This window comes from Grampus griseus (genome assembly GCF_964374135.1).
Source record: "Grampus griseus genome assembly, chromosome: 2".
NCBI classification, from domain to species: Eukaryota; Metazoa; Chordata; class Mammalia; order Artiodactyla; family Delphinidae; genus Grampus; species Grampus griseus.
Genome location: NC_139018.1, coordinates 147,954,204 through 147,973,574, shown reverse-complemented (window position 1 = coordinate 147,973,574; position 19,371 = coordinate 147,954,204). Strand labels below are relative to the sequence as shown.

At 41.9% G+C, this 19,371-nt stretch overlaps 2 protein-coding genes across 7 annotated transcripts in view; one reads left to right on the top strand and one right to left on the bottom strand.

Moving 5' to 3' along the window:
- WDR37 (WD repeat domain 37) overlaps positions 1-11,839 on the bottom strand; it is a 58,817-nt gene extending 46,978 nt beyond the window's left edge. For both annotated transcript variants that reach the window (XM_082649304.1, XM_082649305.1), the window contains exons 1-2: positions 11,704-11,839; positions 1,062-1,239 (exon numbers count right to left, since the gene is read on the bottom strand). In XM_082649304.1, coding sequence (XP_082505430.1) covers positions 1,062-1,199 — 138 coding nt within the window. In that variant the 5' untranslated portion in view covers positions 1,200-1,239; positions 11,704-11,839. The remainder of the gene's footprint in view (positions 1-1,061; positions 1,240-11,703) is intronic.
- Positions 11,840-15,525: 3,686 nt separating this feature from the next.
- IDI1 (isopentenyl-diphosphate delta isomerase 1) lies at positions 15,526-19,239 on the top strand. Of its 5 annotated transcripts, none has more exons than XM_082648208.1 (5): positions 15,526-15,924; positions 16,236-16,408; positions 16,538-16,630; positions 17,075-17,205; positions 17,911-19,239. In XM_082648208.1, the coding sequence occupies exons 1-5, from the start codon at positions 15,776-15,778 to the stop codon at positions 18,181-18,183; spliced, it is 819 nt and encodes a 272-aa protein (XP_082504334.1). In that variant the 5' UTR covers positions 15,526-15,775; the 3' UTR covers positions 18,184-19,239. The 5 variants fall into 5 exon arrangements, with proteins under 5 accessions (XP_082504334.1, XP_082504333.1, XP_082504336.1 ...); XM_082648207.1 differs by having other exon boundaries at positions 15,528-15,924; positions 17,866-19,239; XM_082648210.1 differs by lacking the exon at positions 15,526-15,924 and adding an exon at positions 15,936-16,035 and having other exon boundaries at positions 17,866-19,239.
- The last annotated feature ends 132 nt before the right edge of the window (positions 19,240-19,371 follow it).

Genomic DNA, 19,371 nt, shown 5'->3' with positions numbered 1-19,371 from the left:
TGCCTCCAGGACAGGGAGTAAGCAGTGTCTGCAGTTTAAGCTCCCAGTCTGCGATGCTTTGCTACGGCCATCCGAGCTCACGAAAAACATCAAAGCCATTTTGGAGGCCCCTTAAATCTATGATTTTATTTCCAAATTTAAGTTAAAATGCAACCATTTCATTTATTCATCCAGTCAACACATAAGAGGACATTAAGTGAACGTTTACCACATGCCAGAAAAGGCGGCGCTAGGTTCCAAGCACACACAGCTGCCTCCTAGAAACACATCCTCCACATCCCGGCTTGCTTCTAACAAAGTCAATATGCAAATGAGCCAGTTTCTCAGATTTAAGCCATATTTTCCTTTAACATTATGGCTGATGAATTAGTTCTAATTGCAAAAGAATGATTATAAATTTATATGTATTTATTTTTTTCCGTATATACTTACGCCTATGTAAAGATATAGCAGATGTAGCTATAATTTATTTTATCATAACATGTATTTTATTTAGGCTTCACGACAATGTTTTTTTAAAAATCTAACATTTTCTTCATCATAAAGGAACTAGGAAAAGTAAAAGCAAACTTATCAATAAAATATTAGATCATTTAATCAAAGGTGGTACCAAATTATCAGAAAGACATAATGTAATAAACAGCAGATAACACACTCAACTACAGCAAACACAGGATAAAGCCAAGAAAAGTTACTGAAACATCAGATTCCAAAAACTCTGCAGAGAATAGAAAGAGATCATTATACCTGATTCTCTTCTCTTCTGGAGACTCTGAGACAGAAAACCTAACTACACCGTCAATTCACCTGTACAAAGAATAAAAACTAGTCCAAACTGTCACACCCACATTTTTTATTAAGTACTGTAAACACATTAACCTGGAAACCGAATTCTGTCTCTGTGTAAGCTGTTGTAAGCTGTTGACAGTAGTTTTAACTGGTTTATGAGGGAGGCTGTGTGTTTTGGTAACCCACACTTTTTCTCTACTTTGGAGACCTGCATATATTTGGCTATGTTTGAAACACTGCAAACATGATCCACATCTTCACCAGACACTCACTTGTCCCTCTAACATGTCTCTCGGCAGGCCAGTCCTCTCCTGCTCTGAGCTGTTAGTTCTTCGTATGGAAAGGCTGTGAGATTTGCGTTTCTGTTTTGCTTGGCGAGCAGTTGAACAACTCCCGCTTTCTGTGGGCATTACTTCTGAAAGGTGATATCCTGGTCACTCCTGCAAGAAGCTAAACAGGAGCAGGAAAAACAAGTACTTTATTTCTGACACAGCAAACTGAAATGAAGGAAAAATAGATGATTACTTTTCATTGCAAATTTCCTTACTATGTTAACATTTATTATGTAAATTAGAATGTGATAAATTATCATGTTTTAAGATAGAGACCACAGCCTTTATTAAAGAGGTAACTTTTTATCAAACTTCATTAACATCCTTTAAAAAAAAATCAACAGCAAAGAAGGGCTTAAAATAACAACTCTCCCTTAGCCCACTCTCGGCAGACTCAGCCTACTCCCCAGAGGGAACCAATCCTAATTGAATTTTCCAGGCTACAGATTCTAGAGCAATGCCCTCCAAGAGAAATCCAATGCAAGCCACACATGTAATCATAAATTTTCTAGTAGCCACATTAAAAAAAGAACAAGTGAAATTCTAATGATCTAACCCAATATGTTTAAAATAATATCATTTTAGTCAACGTAAAAAACGCAAACGGGGTATTTCAGTTCGTAAGCTCCCCGTTTTCCTTCATACTCACAATGCCTCTTGCTTGGAACCAGCCATGTTCCCAGTACACACCTGTGGTCAGGGCCGCCGTTACACAGCATACCTGCACGGCATTCCAATATCCACATAATGCAAACATTGTCCTTTACCCATTTTGGACATTATCTACTCATTTCCTGCTATTATCAATTCCTCCTCCCAATATAATCACATCACTGTTAGCTAATTATTTTTTTTTTCCGCTGAGCCATGTCTTAGTTGTAGCACACGGGATCTGTCTTGCCACGTGCAGGATCTTTAGTTGCAGCACGTGGGATCTAGTTCCCTGACCAAGGAACGAACCCAGGCCCCCTGCATTGGGAGTGCAGAGTCTTAGCCACTGGACCAAAAGGGAAGTCCCAGCTAATATGATTCTAAGAAATATATTTACACATGAGATTTTCCTTCTTCAACTGCAGATTTACGTCTTGGACATTACCTACTCATTTTTTGCTCTTAGTGGTCCCTCCTTCTCCCAATCTATCTATTTTAGTGCATGTAATTTAAGTATGTACTTATGTTTCTTCCTTCTTCAACTACTGACAGTATCTTTGGGTCCTCACTCTGTAAGGTGTAGAGTATCCCACCTTTTCTGAAGCCCACCCCACAGCCATACATCCCCCAACTCTGCTGTCGTAGAACGTTATACAAATGCCAAGCACAGAGTATGTGCCCTCTGGAGATTCTGAGCTTAGCACTCACAGGACCCGTCCCCTTGCCATGTGAGCCAACAGCCACCTCCTTCTGATTGCTGGTGCTGTCCAGTGTGGATGGAGTACAGCTGTCTTAACCGTGCAGCTACTGCAAAAAATTCTGGTGCTTTCCAGTTTCTTACTATTGTAAATAAAGCTACTATGACAATAATATGCAGGCTTTTGTGTGAACTTAAGTTTCTACTTCTTTTGGATGAAGGCCCAAGAGTGAGACTGCTGTATGTTTAAAGAAAAAAAACTAAAGATTTTTTAAAATCTTTATTGAGATATAATTCACACAAACTCCACTCTCCCAAAACTTTTAAATTTTGATGAAGTCCAACTGATCAATTATTTTTCTTCTAAGAATGATAATTTTAGAGTCATGTCTAAGAACTTTTGACCAGTCCTAAATCCCAAAGTTTTTCTATGTTTTCTTCTTAAAATTTTAGTTTTATAGGTTACATCTAAATTTATGAGCTATTTTTGGGCTGATATTTTTACAAGATGTGAAGTTTAGATCAAGGTTTTTTGGGTTTTGTTGTTGTTTTTTTCTGGTGATATCCAATTATTCTAGCACCATATGCTGAAGACTATCCATCCTACACTAAATTGAGAAAGTTTGGCATCTTGATCGAAAATCAGTTGGCTTTATTCCTATGGGATTATTTCTTGGTTCCCTATTCTGTTCCGTTGTTCTGTGCTGTCTTGAAATTAGTGATTCCTATCACTTACATCTTTTTCAAAATGTCTTAGCTATTCCAGTTCCTTTGCCCTTCCATATAAATTTAGAATAATCTTGTCCACATCTACAAAAATCCTGATAGGATTTTGATAGGCATTGTGTTTAATCTGTTTACCAATTTGGAGAGAACTGGCATCTTTATTATGTTGAGACTTCCAATCTATGAACACGGTATACAGGTTTTAGATCGTCTTTGATTTCTTTCCTCAGTTTTGTAGTTTTCCCATAAAATTTGCAAAATTACCCTGAAGATTATACTTTTATTTTTGAGCAATTTTAAATGACACTATTTTTATTTCCATCTCCACATGTTAATTGCTGGTATACAAAAATACAATTGATTTTTGTGTACTGAGCTTGTATCCTACGTTCTTGTTGAGCTCATTTATTAGTTAGAGATTTTTTTGTAGATTATCTGGCATTTCCTCTGTAGACTATTATGTCACGTAAAAAAAGAACAGTTTACTTCTTCCTTTCTGATCTGTATGCCTTTATTTCCTTTTCTTATCTTATTGATCTGGCTAGAAATTCCAGTACTCTGTTGAATTAGAAAGTGATAGCAAACACCCTTGCATTATTCTGATCTCAAGGTAAAAATATTCAGTTTTCACCATTAAGTATGATGCTAGCTGTAGGTTTTGGGTAAATATTGTTTTATCAAGTTGAGAAAGTCCCCCTCTATTATTCATGTTTTGAGAGTTTCATAAGTGTTAAATTTTGTCATGTTTTTTCTGCATCATTTAATATGATCACATGGCTTTTTTTTTAAGGTCAATTACACTGATGATTTTCAAATATTGATCTAACCTTGCATCCATGGAATAAATCCCTCTTGGGCATAGTGCGTAATTCATTGTTTGTTCTCTCATTTTGTTTCTTTCTTCTGCCTTCTTGTAGGTTATTTGAACATTTTTTAGAATTTCATTTTGACTTATCTAGTTTTTGAGTTTCTCTCTTTCATATAATTTTTCTTAGTGGCTGCTCTAGATTTTCATTAACTCTTTACAACTTATCACAGTCTGCTGATCATCAACTTCTACCAGTTAATGGTAAAGTGCAGAAGCCTTACTTCCTGTGTGTCCCTTTGCCCTCCCCATTTATAACACAATCATCTTTAGTATTTCCTCTATACACACTAAGAACCACATCAGACGGCTATGGTTCAACCTTCAAACCTAATTTCAGATAAGGAAGTCTACTGAATTTACCAATTTATTTTTTCTTTCCATTGTTTGTTCTTCCTTCCTGGTGTTCCCACATGATTTCCTTTCTGTTTAGAGAATTTCCTCTACCTATTATTTTAGGGTAGGTCTGCTGGTGACAAATCATTTGAAGGATGTTTTCACTTGATAGAGAATTCTAAGTTGATAGTTCTTTTCCTTCAGCACTTGAAAAATGTGCTACTTCCTTCTGGCCTCTGTAGTTTGTGATGAGAAATCCACTATAGGTAAAGGGACATTTCTCTCTCTCACTGCTTTTTCATCTTTGGTTTCAGAAGCTTGACTATGATGTGTCTCAGCATAGATTTCTTTGAGTTTATCTTGCCTGGATTTCACTAAACTTTTTCAATCTGTAAGTTTATGGCTTGCCAAATTTGGGAGATACTCAACCAGTATTTCTTCAAACATATTTTCAGCCTCACTGTCTTTCTCCTCTCTTTCTGGGACTCTGATGATAAGAAAGATAGGTCTCTTGTTAAAGTCTCACAGGTCCCTGGGGTTCTGTTTACTTTTTTCCAGTCTATTTTCTCTCTATTGTTCAGATTGGGTAATTTCTATTGTTTTATCTTCAAGTTCACTGATTCTTTTCCTCTGTCCTCTCCATTCTGCTGTTGGAAGAATGGAAAGGACAGGAAAAGAATCAGTGAACTGATTCCACAAGCTCATTTACTGTACTTCTCAGTTCTAAAATTTCCATTTGTTTCTTCTTTATATCCTATATTTTCTTCCTGAGATTTTCTATTTTTCATTTGCCTCAAGTGTTAGTATTTCCTCACTGAAAAACTTTTATGATGGCTGCTTTAAAATACTTGTCACTTAAGCCTCAATATTGTGGGCACTGCTATCAGGCATGGGATCTGGTTTCAGTCTTCTATTACAGCAGGCCTCTTCTGACATTGCCCCAGCAGGCAAACAAGGGTGCAGTCTTGTTTCTGCCAGGTGGATGTAGAAGGTGGAGATGGAAGTGAGGGCTTCCCACTCAGCTTCCACTCATCTGGGTGGAAGTACTCCTTGTTAATGCCAGGCGGGGTTAGAGTTCAGCCTCTCCCTTGGCCTCTATTCGTATCACAGGCGCTGAACCAGGGGTGCTTTGTTACTGTGCCCTACACGGCCTCATTACCACGGGTGATGGTAAAACTCCTGAATCTCTACTAAGTTTCTTCTGAGGCCATCCCAACAGGAAGAAGGAGGGTGTTCTTTGTTACCACCCAACAGAGATGAAAATCCCAGCTCCGTACTGATACCACCAAGCACAGAGTGTTGTCTCAATAAAGACTGTCAGGGGTAAAAGTCTAGATTCCCCACCCTGCCTTTGATAGTAAGGGTGAGACAGGGGCTACAATGTTTTCTAAACATGTCCTGTCTGGCAGGCTGTCTCTTTCCTGGTCTTTTGGCTTTTCTTGGGGCTTCTCTGAGCCCTTTGGTGTTGCTGGGTTGCTGGTTTCTCCAGGCCCAAGGCCGGGATGTATGGGGCAAAAAGAAAACCCAGGAAACTCAGCCCTGCATCATTTCTCAGGTCCCCATACATCTAGCCAGTCTACTTTCTTCTCTCCACTTTTCAGTCTCATGTTTCTTCTGTATTTAATGCCCAGTGTTTTTAGCTGTACTTGGAGGAATAGGAAAAGTACATCTACTACAAAGGCAGAGATCTTTTGAGTCTCAAATTAGACATGTATAGGCCTTGGTTTAAAATGGCAACAGAAAAGTAAGTCTTGTTTCACAACCCACTAAAAACATTCAAATTGGTCAATTCTGTGTGTTTAGGTTTAAAAATCTGAAATCCATTAATCTATTAAAATTATCACTTACTTTTTGTAGCATTATATAGACAAAATTTAACTCTCAAACCTTTTTTTTAAAAGGACACTTAAAAAAGGAATAAGGTTGCTTTTTTATCTCTAAAATTCTCATTAAAAAAAAAAATCTTCCATTCCCCTCACTTTTTTGGATATTCAATTTGTCAAAGCAGGTCACAAGGCCAACCCAGATTCAAATAGAGGGCTGAGACCACCTCTTGATGGGAGAATGAGAAAGAATTTGTGTAATCCATCACACCTTATTTCACTCACTAGTTTTGGTTATACGCTGAATAACGTTCTGCTTCCCTAAAAAATAACAGTGACTGGAACTAAATAGTTTTGCACTTCAGATATTTAGTAGAATAACATGGATATAAATAACCCAATTAAGTTAAACACCCACTCAGAATAAAATCCATAGAAGAGCCCAATGGTTAAGAACATGAGTTTGGGAGTCATACAAACCTAAGTCTCCCCCACCCCACACCCCAACCCCTCAAAGGGTTGGCTCTTTTCCATCATGAAGCCTCAGCTTGACCGTTACTTCCTCAAAATGGCCTCCCTTGACAAGCGCTAGTCACAGCACTTCATGATCCTCACCACGTTTGTACTTAGATCTTATTTATAGTTTGCTCACTTAATGAATGTCTCCCCCGCTACACCATCAACACAATGAGGACGGGGGCACAGTTAACTGGGGCCACTACTGTATTTGTTAGGCTTGACATAAACACATCCTCAAATATTTGTTGAATGTATGCATGAATAGAAATGGATGAATGCTACATCTACCACTGACGGGCTGTGTAACCTTGGTCTAGTTACTTAACCACCTTCCTAAGGCTTAACTGTGTCATCTTTAAAGCAGGGATAATAACAGCATTATTTCATTAAGTCACTCATCAATAGTGCTCTCATCTGTAGATGAGCTAGGTACTGGGAATGTTGTGGTGAAAGAACAGGCTTGGCCCCTACCCTCAGGTTGCTTAGAGTTGAGGTGGAAGACAGACATTAAACACACAATCTCATAACTTATTACAGAAGCTATAAATTGTGATGAGTGCTTCAAAAGACATATGCAAATATTATGAGGCCAGCTATTAGCTAAAGAGTTACAAAGGTCATTCTGACAAACTGGCATCTAAATCAAGACTGAAGAATTCCTAAGAGTTAACCATGTGGAAAACAGAAAAGGGAGTAAATATTTTAAGGACAGGAACAGCATGTGCAAATGTCCTGAGCCAGGAACGAGACTAGTTTATCAGAGATATTAAAAAATAAATACTATAGCTACAACACAGCAAACAATGGAGAGAATGGTGCAAGATAAGTGGAGAGACAGGCTTAGAGTCTGTTCTTTCGTGTTTACAGTTTATCGTAAAATAAAAAGGAAGCTACTTAAAAGTTTTTAAGCAAATAAGCAACACTAGATTGGCTGCTATGTGAAAAATACATGGAAAGATAAGATGACCATGAATGAAGCCAGTTAGGAAGTTACTGAAACAGTCTAGGCAATAAATGATGATAGTTAAGATTAGAGGTAGATGAATGGGCTGGATGGGGGGGTGCTGGGGGTGGGAAGAGAGAGGTATCAAGGATAGCCCTTGTTTCTGAGGCAAGAGGTAGGTGAAACGGAGATCAGATTACTGAGATGAGGCAGCAGATATGGAGAAGAAACCAAGACCTAATACTGAATATATTATGTTTTGGCAATGTCTTTGAATATTTAACATACAAGGAAGCAGGAGGTGTACGGGTCTAGAGATGAAAAGAGAACTAGGCAGCATGTATAAATCTGGGAGAGGTCTACACAGACAGTAAAGATGGTCAGTTTGACTCCATCATGCCTCCAGGTCCAATGCCTTACCATTATTACGCTTCTTCACAAGAAGGGAAAAAAAAGGTTATATTACTGGTAGATACAGACAACAAAAAATAAAACTATCAGTCCCTTACATGATATATGGAAAAATTAATTTCGATTAATTTTTGACACAACAAAATGACAACGAATCTTTTTCATGAAATTTATCTGAAAAATCTGAGCTATAGAAATTAGAGATAGTTGAAACAAAGGTATAAAGAAAAACTCACAATGGCAGAATCTGTGGTTGGTAGAATTTAATATACACAAAAAAAGATACTGATATTTAATTTTAAATATTTGAATATTATTATTTCAAATAACAAATTTACGTTATTAAGCAACTCCTATGATCCCAGTGAAGAATATTCCAGTAATTTTTTAAGGGAAACATTTAGAGACTATTTAAGTGTGCCATACACAAAAGTTGACCAAGAAATCAAACTGATTTAAAGGAATCTTATCCAAAAATTATATTCTTCATAAAAAAAAAGGTCAATATAATTCTCTTTTTCAGTGATTATACATATTAAATTACTAACTTCATAAAGCATCTCAGTTGTCAAGATTTTCAACACAGAGATTTATCATAGTCACTTCGCAGTTTATAAGTTATGTTTTTTATAGGAACAAACATATTAACACCCTGTGAAAGCTCAAGAAAAAAGGAGACTATCTTTAGACATCTCAATCAAGGAACAAACATATTTACACCCTGTGAAAGCTCAAGAAAAAAGGAGACTACCTTTAGACATTTCAATCAAGCAAATAAAGAAGCAAAGAGCTTCTCTTTCCTCCCTTAAGAACTTCATCAGTAGAAAGTTTATGCATCTGGTAAGCATAAACTGGGAAGTTAATGCATTCCCAAGATTCTACAAATTGGTGATAGGAACCGTGAAAATTGCAGTATCAACCCTCCTTTCACCTCAACAATTGTTTCGCTTAAGTATCACATCACCGGCATTTCCAGCCTCTGTATCTTCAGTAGGAAATAAGCAGTCTTCTTCACAACTAACTTAAAATCCTCACCTTCTGCCTGTCCCTAAGCCTTTAACTCCTCCCTCAACCCCATGAACCACATGGTGTTGTTCTGGGCTTTGCCTGCTTTTGTTGGTCACTTCACAAAATAGTCAATACACTGGTCATCTTTTCCCATTGATCAATTTCCAACCAAACACATACATTTCAAACAATTATAAATCTGGAAGAGGTTTTGGTTCCCCAAAACCTGGCCTCAAATGATTTTTTTATACTGATTTTCTCTCTTAGTAACTTTCTAAACTGTGAAGTCATATGTCAATATGGGTTCATAATGCCTATGCCACACAGTGTTATTAACATTCAAAGATTATCTGGCTGGGCTTCCCTGGTGGCGCAGTGGTTGAGAGTCCGCCTGCCGATGCAGGGGACACAGGTTCGTGCCCCGGTCCGGGAAGATCCCACATGCCGCCGAGGGGCTAGGCCCGTGAGCTATGGCCGCTGAGCCTGCGCGTCCGGAGCCTGTGCTCCGCAACAGGAGAGGCCACAACAGTGAGAGGCCCGCGTACCGCAAAAAAAAAACAAAAAAAAAAGATTATCTGGCTAATTCAATTTCTGTCTCTTCCTGTAATTTCTTCAGCTAAACTTTACCTAATTTCTAATTCTTCCAAAATTAGATCTGTAGGTTTCTCTAGTTCTTCTAACCTCTTTTAAATTTCTTCTTTTTTTTGTTAATCTATCACAATCTTTTTCCTGAAACTTTTTAAAAATTTTACTCTTGCCTCTTCATTCACATCCTCCATCTTGTTCCCCACAGTCTTCACTGGTCCCACCACCACTTCCTTCCTTCCTTCCACAGCTCACCCTGGTGGAGAACAAGCCCTTAGCCCAGGAAGGGACGTATCTATCGTGTTCACCTCAGTCCACGGGTCAGTGTTAGCATAAATCTTATTTAAATGTCTGATAACACGTTGAGGGGTTTTGCAGGATGACATCATGGAGAATGGAGCAGGTTGCAGGTGTTTGTAAGAAGAATACTTTAGTGATGTAGCGTGGAACCTAAGCTAGACAAGAAGGGAAATACAGACAAAAGAAATGATGGAGAGATACTGATGGGTTGGGAAGTCTGTGGTGAGGCTCAAATGGATCAGTAACTACAGAGTCACTAATACTCACAACACCTCTGTGAGGTACAGTTCCCAAGTACCTAACAGACTAACACTTAGTCAATTGGCCATGGAGCTGTAAAAAGAAAACTTCTTCACACAGGTGAGTAAGCTGCTTTAACCACTATGCACTGTTTCACCTCAATACAAACTAAAACAGAAGCCCGAAATTCCAAGATAACCATCTTTCTTCAAAACAGTCATACTAACCCTGTATCACAGGGCATATGACCACTTTAAACAGAAGGTTTATGTGACTAAAAGGTCCTACTGGTTCTTTAAACACATTCAAAAAAGTATAAATAGTCCCCTCCAAAAATCCCACCTCCCTATCCTATCGGTCAAACAAATGAATTTAATATAAACTCTCCTTCTGTCCAACTCATTTGTCCTTGCTATATACTGCCACATGCCTATTACCCCCACCTACAAAACATTACTCACAATTCCATATCCAGTGGAATTTTTAAACACTTTTCTTTTAGCAAGAGAAAAACACCTGCCTGAATAGTAAACGTCATGAACGTTAATCATGTGTACAAAATGGTTAAAGGATATAATTTGCATGTGACACTTAAAAATACAAAACGTGACTGGACTTCCACAAAAAGGTCGGTAGAGTTTTCCATAGCATTTCATTGTGCAAACACCAAACTCAACTGCTGAGCGACATCAACCAGAGGCAGCCCCGCAGTCCACCCTCGGTCAACCCGGGTAAGGTGTCCTATCGTTGACCCAGTCGAAGGCACGAAACACACGCTCACCAGCTCTGGTCGTGAGACGGGACTGGGGGCATGATAACCGGAAAACAACCAAGACTGTTTAAAGACCTTAATTGTTAAGGTCCTTGAACCGCGGACGAAATACGTAATTGCTAAATCTTCTTAGTAAAACCAGGACTAGGGAATTCAGAGGGCTGTCGGTACCCCTGGGGGAAGGGGCTGGGGTGTCAGCTCAAGGCCAGGGCACAACAGGTGCGCGCGGCTGTCCAAAGCTCTGAGGAGAAAGGACACTCGCCGATTCCTCCGTGCGAGCACTCTGCAGGACGCGAGGGTGGACACGGACCCGCGGCAACTCCTGCTCAAGGTCGCGGCGCCCCTCCCGCGGCCCCACACCCGCTAAGGGGCCCACGGCTCCCGGGCTCCTGAGCGCTTGCGGGCGGGAGACTCCCGGGCGCCTCGAAGGACCCGCCTCACAGGCCGCTCTGGGCGAGGGGCGCGCGTTCCAACCACGTCAAGACCCGGCCGGGCTCAGGGTCGGAGGGGGACGCGGTCCAGGTCGGGGCGCGGGTTCGGGGGAGACGCGGTCCAGGTTCGGGGTCGCGCGGTCGGGGTCAGAGGGCGCGGGGTCCGAGGGCACTAGGCCGCCGGCCCCCACAGGCACGCCCCGCCCGGCGCGAGGCCGCTGCCACACACAGAGAGGCGACCCGTCCCGGGCTGAAGATGGCAGGCCGGCACTCACCTGTCACGCCGCCGCCGAACCCGCCACCGCGCAGTGCCAGCCGGGCCGTGCGCTGCCGCCCGTGGGTTCCCAGCCACGCGGCGCCGGGGACGGACGCGGACGAACAGCTCTAAGACCCGGCAGCCCGACGCCCCACACTTCCGGCGCCGGAAGTCGCGGCTCTCCCTCAGCCCCGCGCCGGAAATCCACTACACGCAGGCGCCGCAGGAAGTCCCGCCTCCGCCCCAAGCTAGTACCGCCGGAAATCCAGCCCCGCGAAGGAAGGCCAGTGCGCCGCCAGTGCGGTCAGGGGGCCTTAAGGGGGTTGCGGAGGTGGTGGAGGCGTGGTGTTGTTGTTCGACCCCGAGACCGCCGGGGCCTCGACCCGCGAGGTCGGCGACCATCTGGAGACGCCGCGAAGGGCCGGGAGGTGGGGCGGGGGCGCTGAGGGCCCGCGGGTACTCACGGCGGCGGGTTACTGCGGGCGCCCGGGTCTGGCGCAGGTCGGCGTCCATCGGGACCCAGGTCGGGCATGTGGGAACGGCTGCTCCCAGTCAGAACCGCCGGGTGTGCCGGGAGCCGTTTCCCGGGGCGTCGGGAGCGAGGTGGCTGCGCGCGGAGCCTGGCGGATCTGCGGAGGGTGACTCACCCACTGCAGCCTCCTGTCTGAAATGTGTGTTAGCCATTGGCTGCAGAGAGGAAACAAAGGCAGCCTCTCGCCGCGGAAGGTGGGACCTGATGGCCTTCTTGTCCTTGTCCAGGTTGGAAAAATTACAGGGTGCGCAGAAGGCCTCGGCTCTACGAACAACCAGCTGGGCGTTTAAAGCCTTAAGTAAAAACGAAATCAGACGTGGGAGCATTTTTCTTTTAAACAGTAAAGGTCATCATTCGGAGTCAAGAAGCACTACTATGATTGCTGCACAAGGAACAAACGTGACGTATTTGGGGATCCAAATAACCAAAAAGTTTGTAGAATAAAACCTGAAGTTACTTCTGCATTGAGTATAATAAAGCTTATTACTAAAATCAATTATATAAGGTGTGGGACTTCCCTGGTGCTGCAGTGGTTAAGAATCTACCTGCCAATGCCGGGGACAAACCCATGTTCCACAGCTACTGAGCCCTCGGGCCTAGAGCCTGTGCTCTGCAGTAAGAGAAGCCACTGCAAGGAGAAGCCCAAGCACCACAACTAGAGAAAGCCTTTGCACAGCAATGAAGACCCAATGCAGTCATAAATAAGTAAATTTTTTAAAAAATTGTATAAGGGGAACTGAGGATGTCACACTTGGAGGTTGTGGCTATCATTCAACAAGAAATTCTATTAAAGACCTAATATGCACAAGGTATTCCGCTGGGTGAGGGAGCACATACAATGCCTGATTAACCACAATATTGGCTGCAACTGATTCACATGCTAATATGTGGTTTTGTTTTACAGCACAGCATCCACAGTTTGGATGAAACTTAGGGTATTGTTAATTGGGGTAACATTTTCTCTGATATACTTAGGAGTCCATAAAAGTCACTGTAAATAAAATGATTGCATAAAGTGTCACAAAACTAAGGAAAGGAGTCAACACTCTGAGGTCCTGTTGCATGCCAGGCAGTTCACAGCTTTGGTAACTTTGATCCTCAAAACAACCCAATAAATTTAAAATTATTCTATTAGAGAAATATAAATCAAAAATGCAATGAGGTATCACCTCACACTGGTCAGAATGGCCATCATCAAAAAATCTACAAATAACAGATGCTGGAAAGGGTGTGGAGAAAAGGGAACCCTCTTGTACTGTTGATGGGAATGTAAATTGGTACAACCACTATGGAGAATAGTATGGAGGTTCCTTTAAAAACGAAAAATCGAGTTACTGTATGATCCTACAATCCCACTCTTGGGCATATATCCGGACAAAACTCTAATTTGAAAAGATACATGCACCCCTGTGTTCATAACAGCACTATTCACAAGAGTCAAAACATGGAATGAAAAAAAAAATGGAATGAACCTAAAAGTCCATTGACAAGATGAATGGATAAAGAAAATGTACATGAATACAGTGGAATACTACTCAGCCATAAAAAAGAATGAAATAAGGCCATTTGCAACATGGATGCACCTAGAGATTATCATTTTGAGTGAAAAAAGATAAAAATATATATCATATGTGGGATCTAAAGTATGATACAAATGAACATATTTATAGACCAGAATAGACTCCGATACAGAAAACAAACATGATTATCAAAGGGGAAAGGTGGGGGGGTAGAGATAAATTAGGAGGTTGGGATTAACATATACACACTAATATATATAAATAGATAACAAGGATTTACTGTAAAGCACAGGGAACTATATTCAATATCTTGTAAACCTATACTGTAAAAGAATTGGAAAACTACATGTATAACTGAATCACTTTGCTCTACACCAGAAATTAACACAACTATACTTCAATTTAAAAAAAAGAAATTATTCTAAATTGAATTCTAATTAAGGGTAAGAATGTTAAAATTGCTTGTCAGGGCTTCCCTGGTGGCGCAGTGGTTGAGAGTCCGCCTGCCGATGCAGGGGACACGGGTTCGTGCCCCGGTCCGGGAAGATCCCACATACCGCGGAGCGGCTAGGCCCGTGAGCCATGGCCGCTGAGCCTGCGCGTCCGGAGCCTGTGCTCTGCGATGGGAGAGGCCACAACAGTGAGAGGCCAGCGTACAGCGAAAAAAAAAAAAAAAAAAAAAACTTGTCAAAAGCAACCTAAGTGTCCATCAACAGATGAATGCATAAAGAAGATGTAGCACATATATACAATGGAATATTACTCAGCCATAAAAAGAAACGAAATTGAGTTATTTGTAGTGAGGTGGATGGACCTAGAGTCTGTCATACAGAGTGAAGTCAAAAAGAGAAAAACAAATACTGTTTGCTAACACATATATATGGAATCTAAAAAAAAAAAAAAAGGTTCTGAAGAACCTAGGGGCAGGACAGGAACAAAGACACAGACGTACAGAATGGACTTGAGGACACGGGGAGCGGGAAGGGTAAGCTGGGATAAAGTGAGAGAGTGGCATGGACATATATACACTGCCAAATGTAAAATAGCTAGTGGGCAGCAGCTGCATAGCACAGGGAGATCAGCTCGGTGCTTTGTGACCACCTAGAGGGGTGGGATAGGGAGGGTGGGAGGGAGACGCAAGAGGGAGGAGATATGTGGATATATGTATATGTAGAGCTGATACACTTTGTTATAAGGCAGAAACTAACACACCATTGTAAAGCAATTATACTCCAATAAAGATGTTAAAAAAATTATTTGTCAAAAGTCAGAAAGCTAGTATGCAATGGAGCAAAGATTGGATTAAAATCCAGGTCCACATCAAAGTCCACATTTTCCACAGCGCATTCCTTTGATAGGGCTGTTGTAACAGAATAACACAAACTAGGCTTAAACAACAGAAATTTATTGTCTCAGGTCTGGAGGATTGAGGTCCAGGATCAAGGTGTCAGTGTTACATTTTGTTTCTGTCAGTGTTGGTTCCTTCCGAGACCTGTGATGGGGAATCTATGCCATGCGTCTCTCTCTCTCTCTCTCTCCCTTAGTTTCTTGTGGTTTCCCAGCAACTCCGAATTGTAGAGGTCAAGTTTTTTCTAATTCCTTTTATTCACAATTTTAAGTCGCTACACTTCCGGATGCAACGGCTCACGCTTACCGACCGATATCAATTTAGTGCACAGAACTGCCGCGAGCAGGCGCCTCTCCACGCCTCAGAGCCCGAGCGTGCACAGACGCCTGACATCAGCACGTCACCAGCGCAGGGCCTCGGGCGCCTCGATTGGCTGGCTCGGCCAGGGCGTGACTGGTGGGCGGCCGCTCTCCCAGGCCCCTTCTCTCCTAGCTCACTCTGTCACGTAGCTCCGCAGTCGAGGAGCCGCCCTCACTCAGCGGCACAGGGAGGACGCCGAAAGCACCTGCGCTTCGGCCTGGGGGCGGCTCTGCAGCTCATGGCCCTGGGAGGAGACGCCTCGCGCTCCGGGAGTGGCGCCACCGCGCGACCGTGACGTGAGGCGCGGCCGGCGCGCCATTGGCCAGCGGCAATGTGGCGCTCTCTGGCGCGGGCGCGGGCGATTGGGCGCGCGGCGTTGGGAGGCCGGGCTCGGGCCGGGGGCGGGCCCTGTGCTTGGGAGCTAGGCCTGCAGGAGGCGAGCGCTGCGGAGTGTCGTCCCGCTGTCGGTCTGCTTGTGAGGTAAGGAGGCTGGGTCTCTGAGGGGAGGCGGGCTGGAGTCCCGGGCTCGGCGTCGGGCTTGGCGCTGAGGGGCGGGCCCACTGCCTGTTAGTCGCGTCCTGTGAGCTCAAGGTGCTTTTTCCTCTTAACTGTTTTGGGGAGAAGCCAGAGGGCGGAGGTCTATGCGGCGCGGGAAGCGCGTGGGGTCGCCGCCGGGCTGGGTGGGCGCAGGCCGGGAGGACGGCGCGGGGTAGGTGGCGGGGCGGGCGGAGGGAGGGGCGCGGGGCGGCGGGCTCAGCCTCCAACCCCCGGGTCCCCACCTCCCCCGCCAGATCCCCGGGTAGGCGCGCAGGCTGGGCCGCGATGCCCGAGGTGAGCACTGATGAGCTGGACGAGCGGCAGGTGCAGCTCTTGGCGGAGATGTGCATACTCATCGACGAGAACGACCGGAGGATCGGGGCGGAGACCAAGAAGAACTGCCATCTGAACGAGAACATCGAGAGAGGTGCCCGCGGGGGCGGCGGGCGGGCGGGCCGGGTCCCCGGGCGGCAGCCCCGCTTCCTTCGGACCCCAAAGCAACAGGCAAGTAACTGGCCTCTTAAAACTCAATTCATCGTATTTCTTTTGCTTTCAGGATTATTGCATCGAGCTTTTAGTGTTTTCTTATTCAACACTGAAAATAAGCTCCTGCTGCAGCAGAGATCAGACGCTAAAATTACCTTTCCAGGTTAGTGTGCTTTGTGTAGTGTTTTGTTGGCGATTGTATTTAGTTTGATTTTGTCACGTGGAACTTCTGGTAGCCAAGGTCAAAAAAGAAATCTTTTGAATGACTTAGTTTTATATTCTTCATACAAAAAACTTATACGGCGGTTGCAACCTAATAAGACCTAAGGTTTATCCTAATAAAGGATAAAAACTGCTAGGTATGTGTAGATTCATATATAACTTTCTAAATTGTATCTAATACACGTTATCATCGCTTTGGTTAAGAAGGCGTTCATAAAAACTTATCTACCCAAGTGTCACAAAATGGTTGCTGATAGCTTATTAAAACAGATCTAGAAATCCTCAACAATCATTTTTTATGTTACTTTTAAAACTTCAAGTTTTCTTAACCTTTCAGACCTGCTTTGAAGAAAAGTTAATGTACATCTATATTAACATGTTCCAGGTTGTTTTACTAATACTTGCTGTAGTCATCCCTTAAATAATCCACGAGAGCTTGAAGAAAACAATGCAATTGGAGTAAGGCGAGCAGCACAGAGGCGTTTAAAGGCTGAGTTGGGAATTCCCATGGAAGAGGTAAGCAGCCATACTAGCTGAAACAGAATACTTTGAAACCGTTTTTAGTAAAACATTAAATTTAGGTGTAGCTTTCTGCTTGGTAATCTCTTGCTTTTTTAGGCCAAGAAAGCCCATTGGATAAAGGTTAAATTTTGATTTCATAATACTTGTCGATATTTACCTCAGTACCAAAATGGATTGATCTGTTAACCAGTTTATAAAGTTGACTGTTTTATAATTGATCAGATCAAAGATGAATATTTTCTTGTGAACCTCAGATCTGATTGGGTGAATTTAAATAATCTTTTTTTCCCTGGAATCGTCTCCTTTTAATAATACACGAATAAATAATCTCTCATTTAGTTAAAATGGTAAATTTTTTTCTCCCGTTAATATTAATATGTGAGGCAGAATGGCACACTTCTAGTTAGAGTGACTGCTTTTCTTTTTTTAATACAGTTTTCAATAAATCTACTTCTATTTTTGGTCCTATGGGAAAAGTGTCAGACACTTGAAACTATTTAATATTATTTAATACTATTTCCATATATTAATAGGAGACTAATGTTTCAAAAGTTGTCATTCTAACACTAGTTCTGTTGTTCAAGGTATTACTGAAATGTAGTGGGTTTTGATTACTTTATTGATATTTTGGAGGTTTTTGGGGTTTTGTCCTAGGTTCCTCCAGAAGAAATTAATTATCTAACACGCATTCATTACAAGGCTCAATCTGATGGTATCTGGGGAGAACATGAAATTGATTACATTTTGTTTGTGAAGAAGAATGTGACCTTGAATCCAGATCCCAATGAGATTAAAAGCTATTGTTACGTATCAAAGGAAGAACTAGAAGAACTTCTGGAAAAGGCAGCCCATGGTGAAATTAAGATAACTCCGTGGTTTCAAATTATTGCAGAGACTTTTCTCTTTAGGTGGTGGGATAACTTAAATCATTTGAATCAGTTTGTTGACCATGAGAAAATACACAGAATGTAGATGTGGTGATGAATGATTAATAAAGTACTAAAGAATTTCTCTACTTAGTAAACTTAAGATGAATATTTTAAAAACCTGGTTGCCCGTTAGAACTCTCATTGGAAATACTGTTACTTTACAACCAGAATTCGTGTGGAAAAGAATTCTTGATTTGTGTCATACAACCCATATATGTTAACTGCAATTTGTAAAAAATATTTGAGATTATTATAAAAAAGAGCAAATAAACTTAACCTATCTAAACAGATGGTTATGACAAATGTGAACAAATAAGTTCTTCATTTTTTTAATATATTGTGATAAACCTTTTCAGAAGACTTGTAGAGCACTTTGCTGTTTGCCAGGTGCTTGATGTATCTTTCAATTTTTATCATAGTCCAGAAGAATGTGCAATGGAAACTATTTGCTTATCTACTTCAAAACACTTCAGATTAACTTTTCAGATTGAGATTAATATAGAACAGGTTCAAGGGAATTCAATGGTATATATCCTGATTTCTGCCATTGTTAATTTTGTGTTTTGATCATTCTGAAGTATTTTGATACTTAAAGTCAAACATTGTTTTTGGTAATGACATTGGCTAGGTTAATTCATTTAAATAATCGTTGCCTGTGGTTTTCAGAGTTACTGGGAACAGACAGGCTATTTGTAAAATGGAACTTGGGTCAGTTGGGTCATACTCTACAACAGGGTATTCTAACCTTGGCACTGCTGATGTTTGGGTTGGATAATTCTTTTGGGGGCTCATCCTTTGTGTTGTAGGATTTAGCAGCATCCCCAGGTTCTACATAAAAAAATGCTGTTGGCACCCCTCCCCCCATGACAGCCCCAGTGACACCAGATGCCAAATGTCTCCTCAAGGACAGCATCACCCACAGTTGAGAACCACTGTTCTGCTGAGTCAGGCTGTGTTGTAGGGGGAAAATTATCAAAAAGAAAGGCTAACGTTCATATTAAATAGATTTGGGTTATGGAATATGTGTGTATTAATATTTAAAGTACACTTTGACTAATGTACTTCTTTGAACTCTTGCCATAGACTTCTCAGATTTGAAATCTTAAGACAGCTTTATTATCTTTGAATGCTGTGTATTAGTAAGTAATGAAGAAAAAGATAAAAATTTCTTACAAAGTTAAATGTTTTATAAATTCAATAGAAAAATCCATTTGTTAACCCTGAACAATTA

Excerpts from the sequence above, each read along its gene's own strand:
- IDI1 (XM_082648207.1), top strand. The coding sequence starts at position 15,776 with ATGTGGCGCTCTCTGGCGCGGGCGCGGGCGATTGGGCGCGCGGCGTTG. Across the intron at positions 15,925-16,235 it reads GCTGTCGGTCTGCTTGTGAG|ATCCCCGGGTAGGCGCGCAG; the intron begins GTAAGGAGGCTG and ends CTCCCCCGCCAG. Across the intron at positions 17,206-17,865 it reads TGGGAATTCCCATGGAAGAG|GTTCCTCCAGAAGAAATTAA; the intron begins GTAAGCAGCCAT and ends GTTTTGTCCTAG.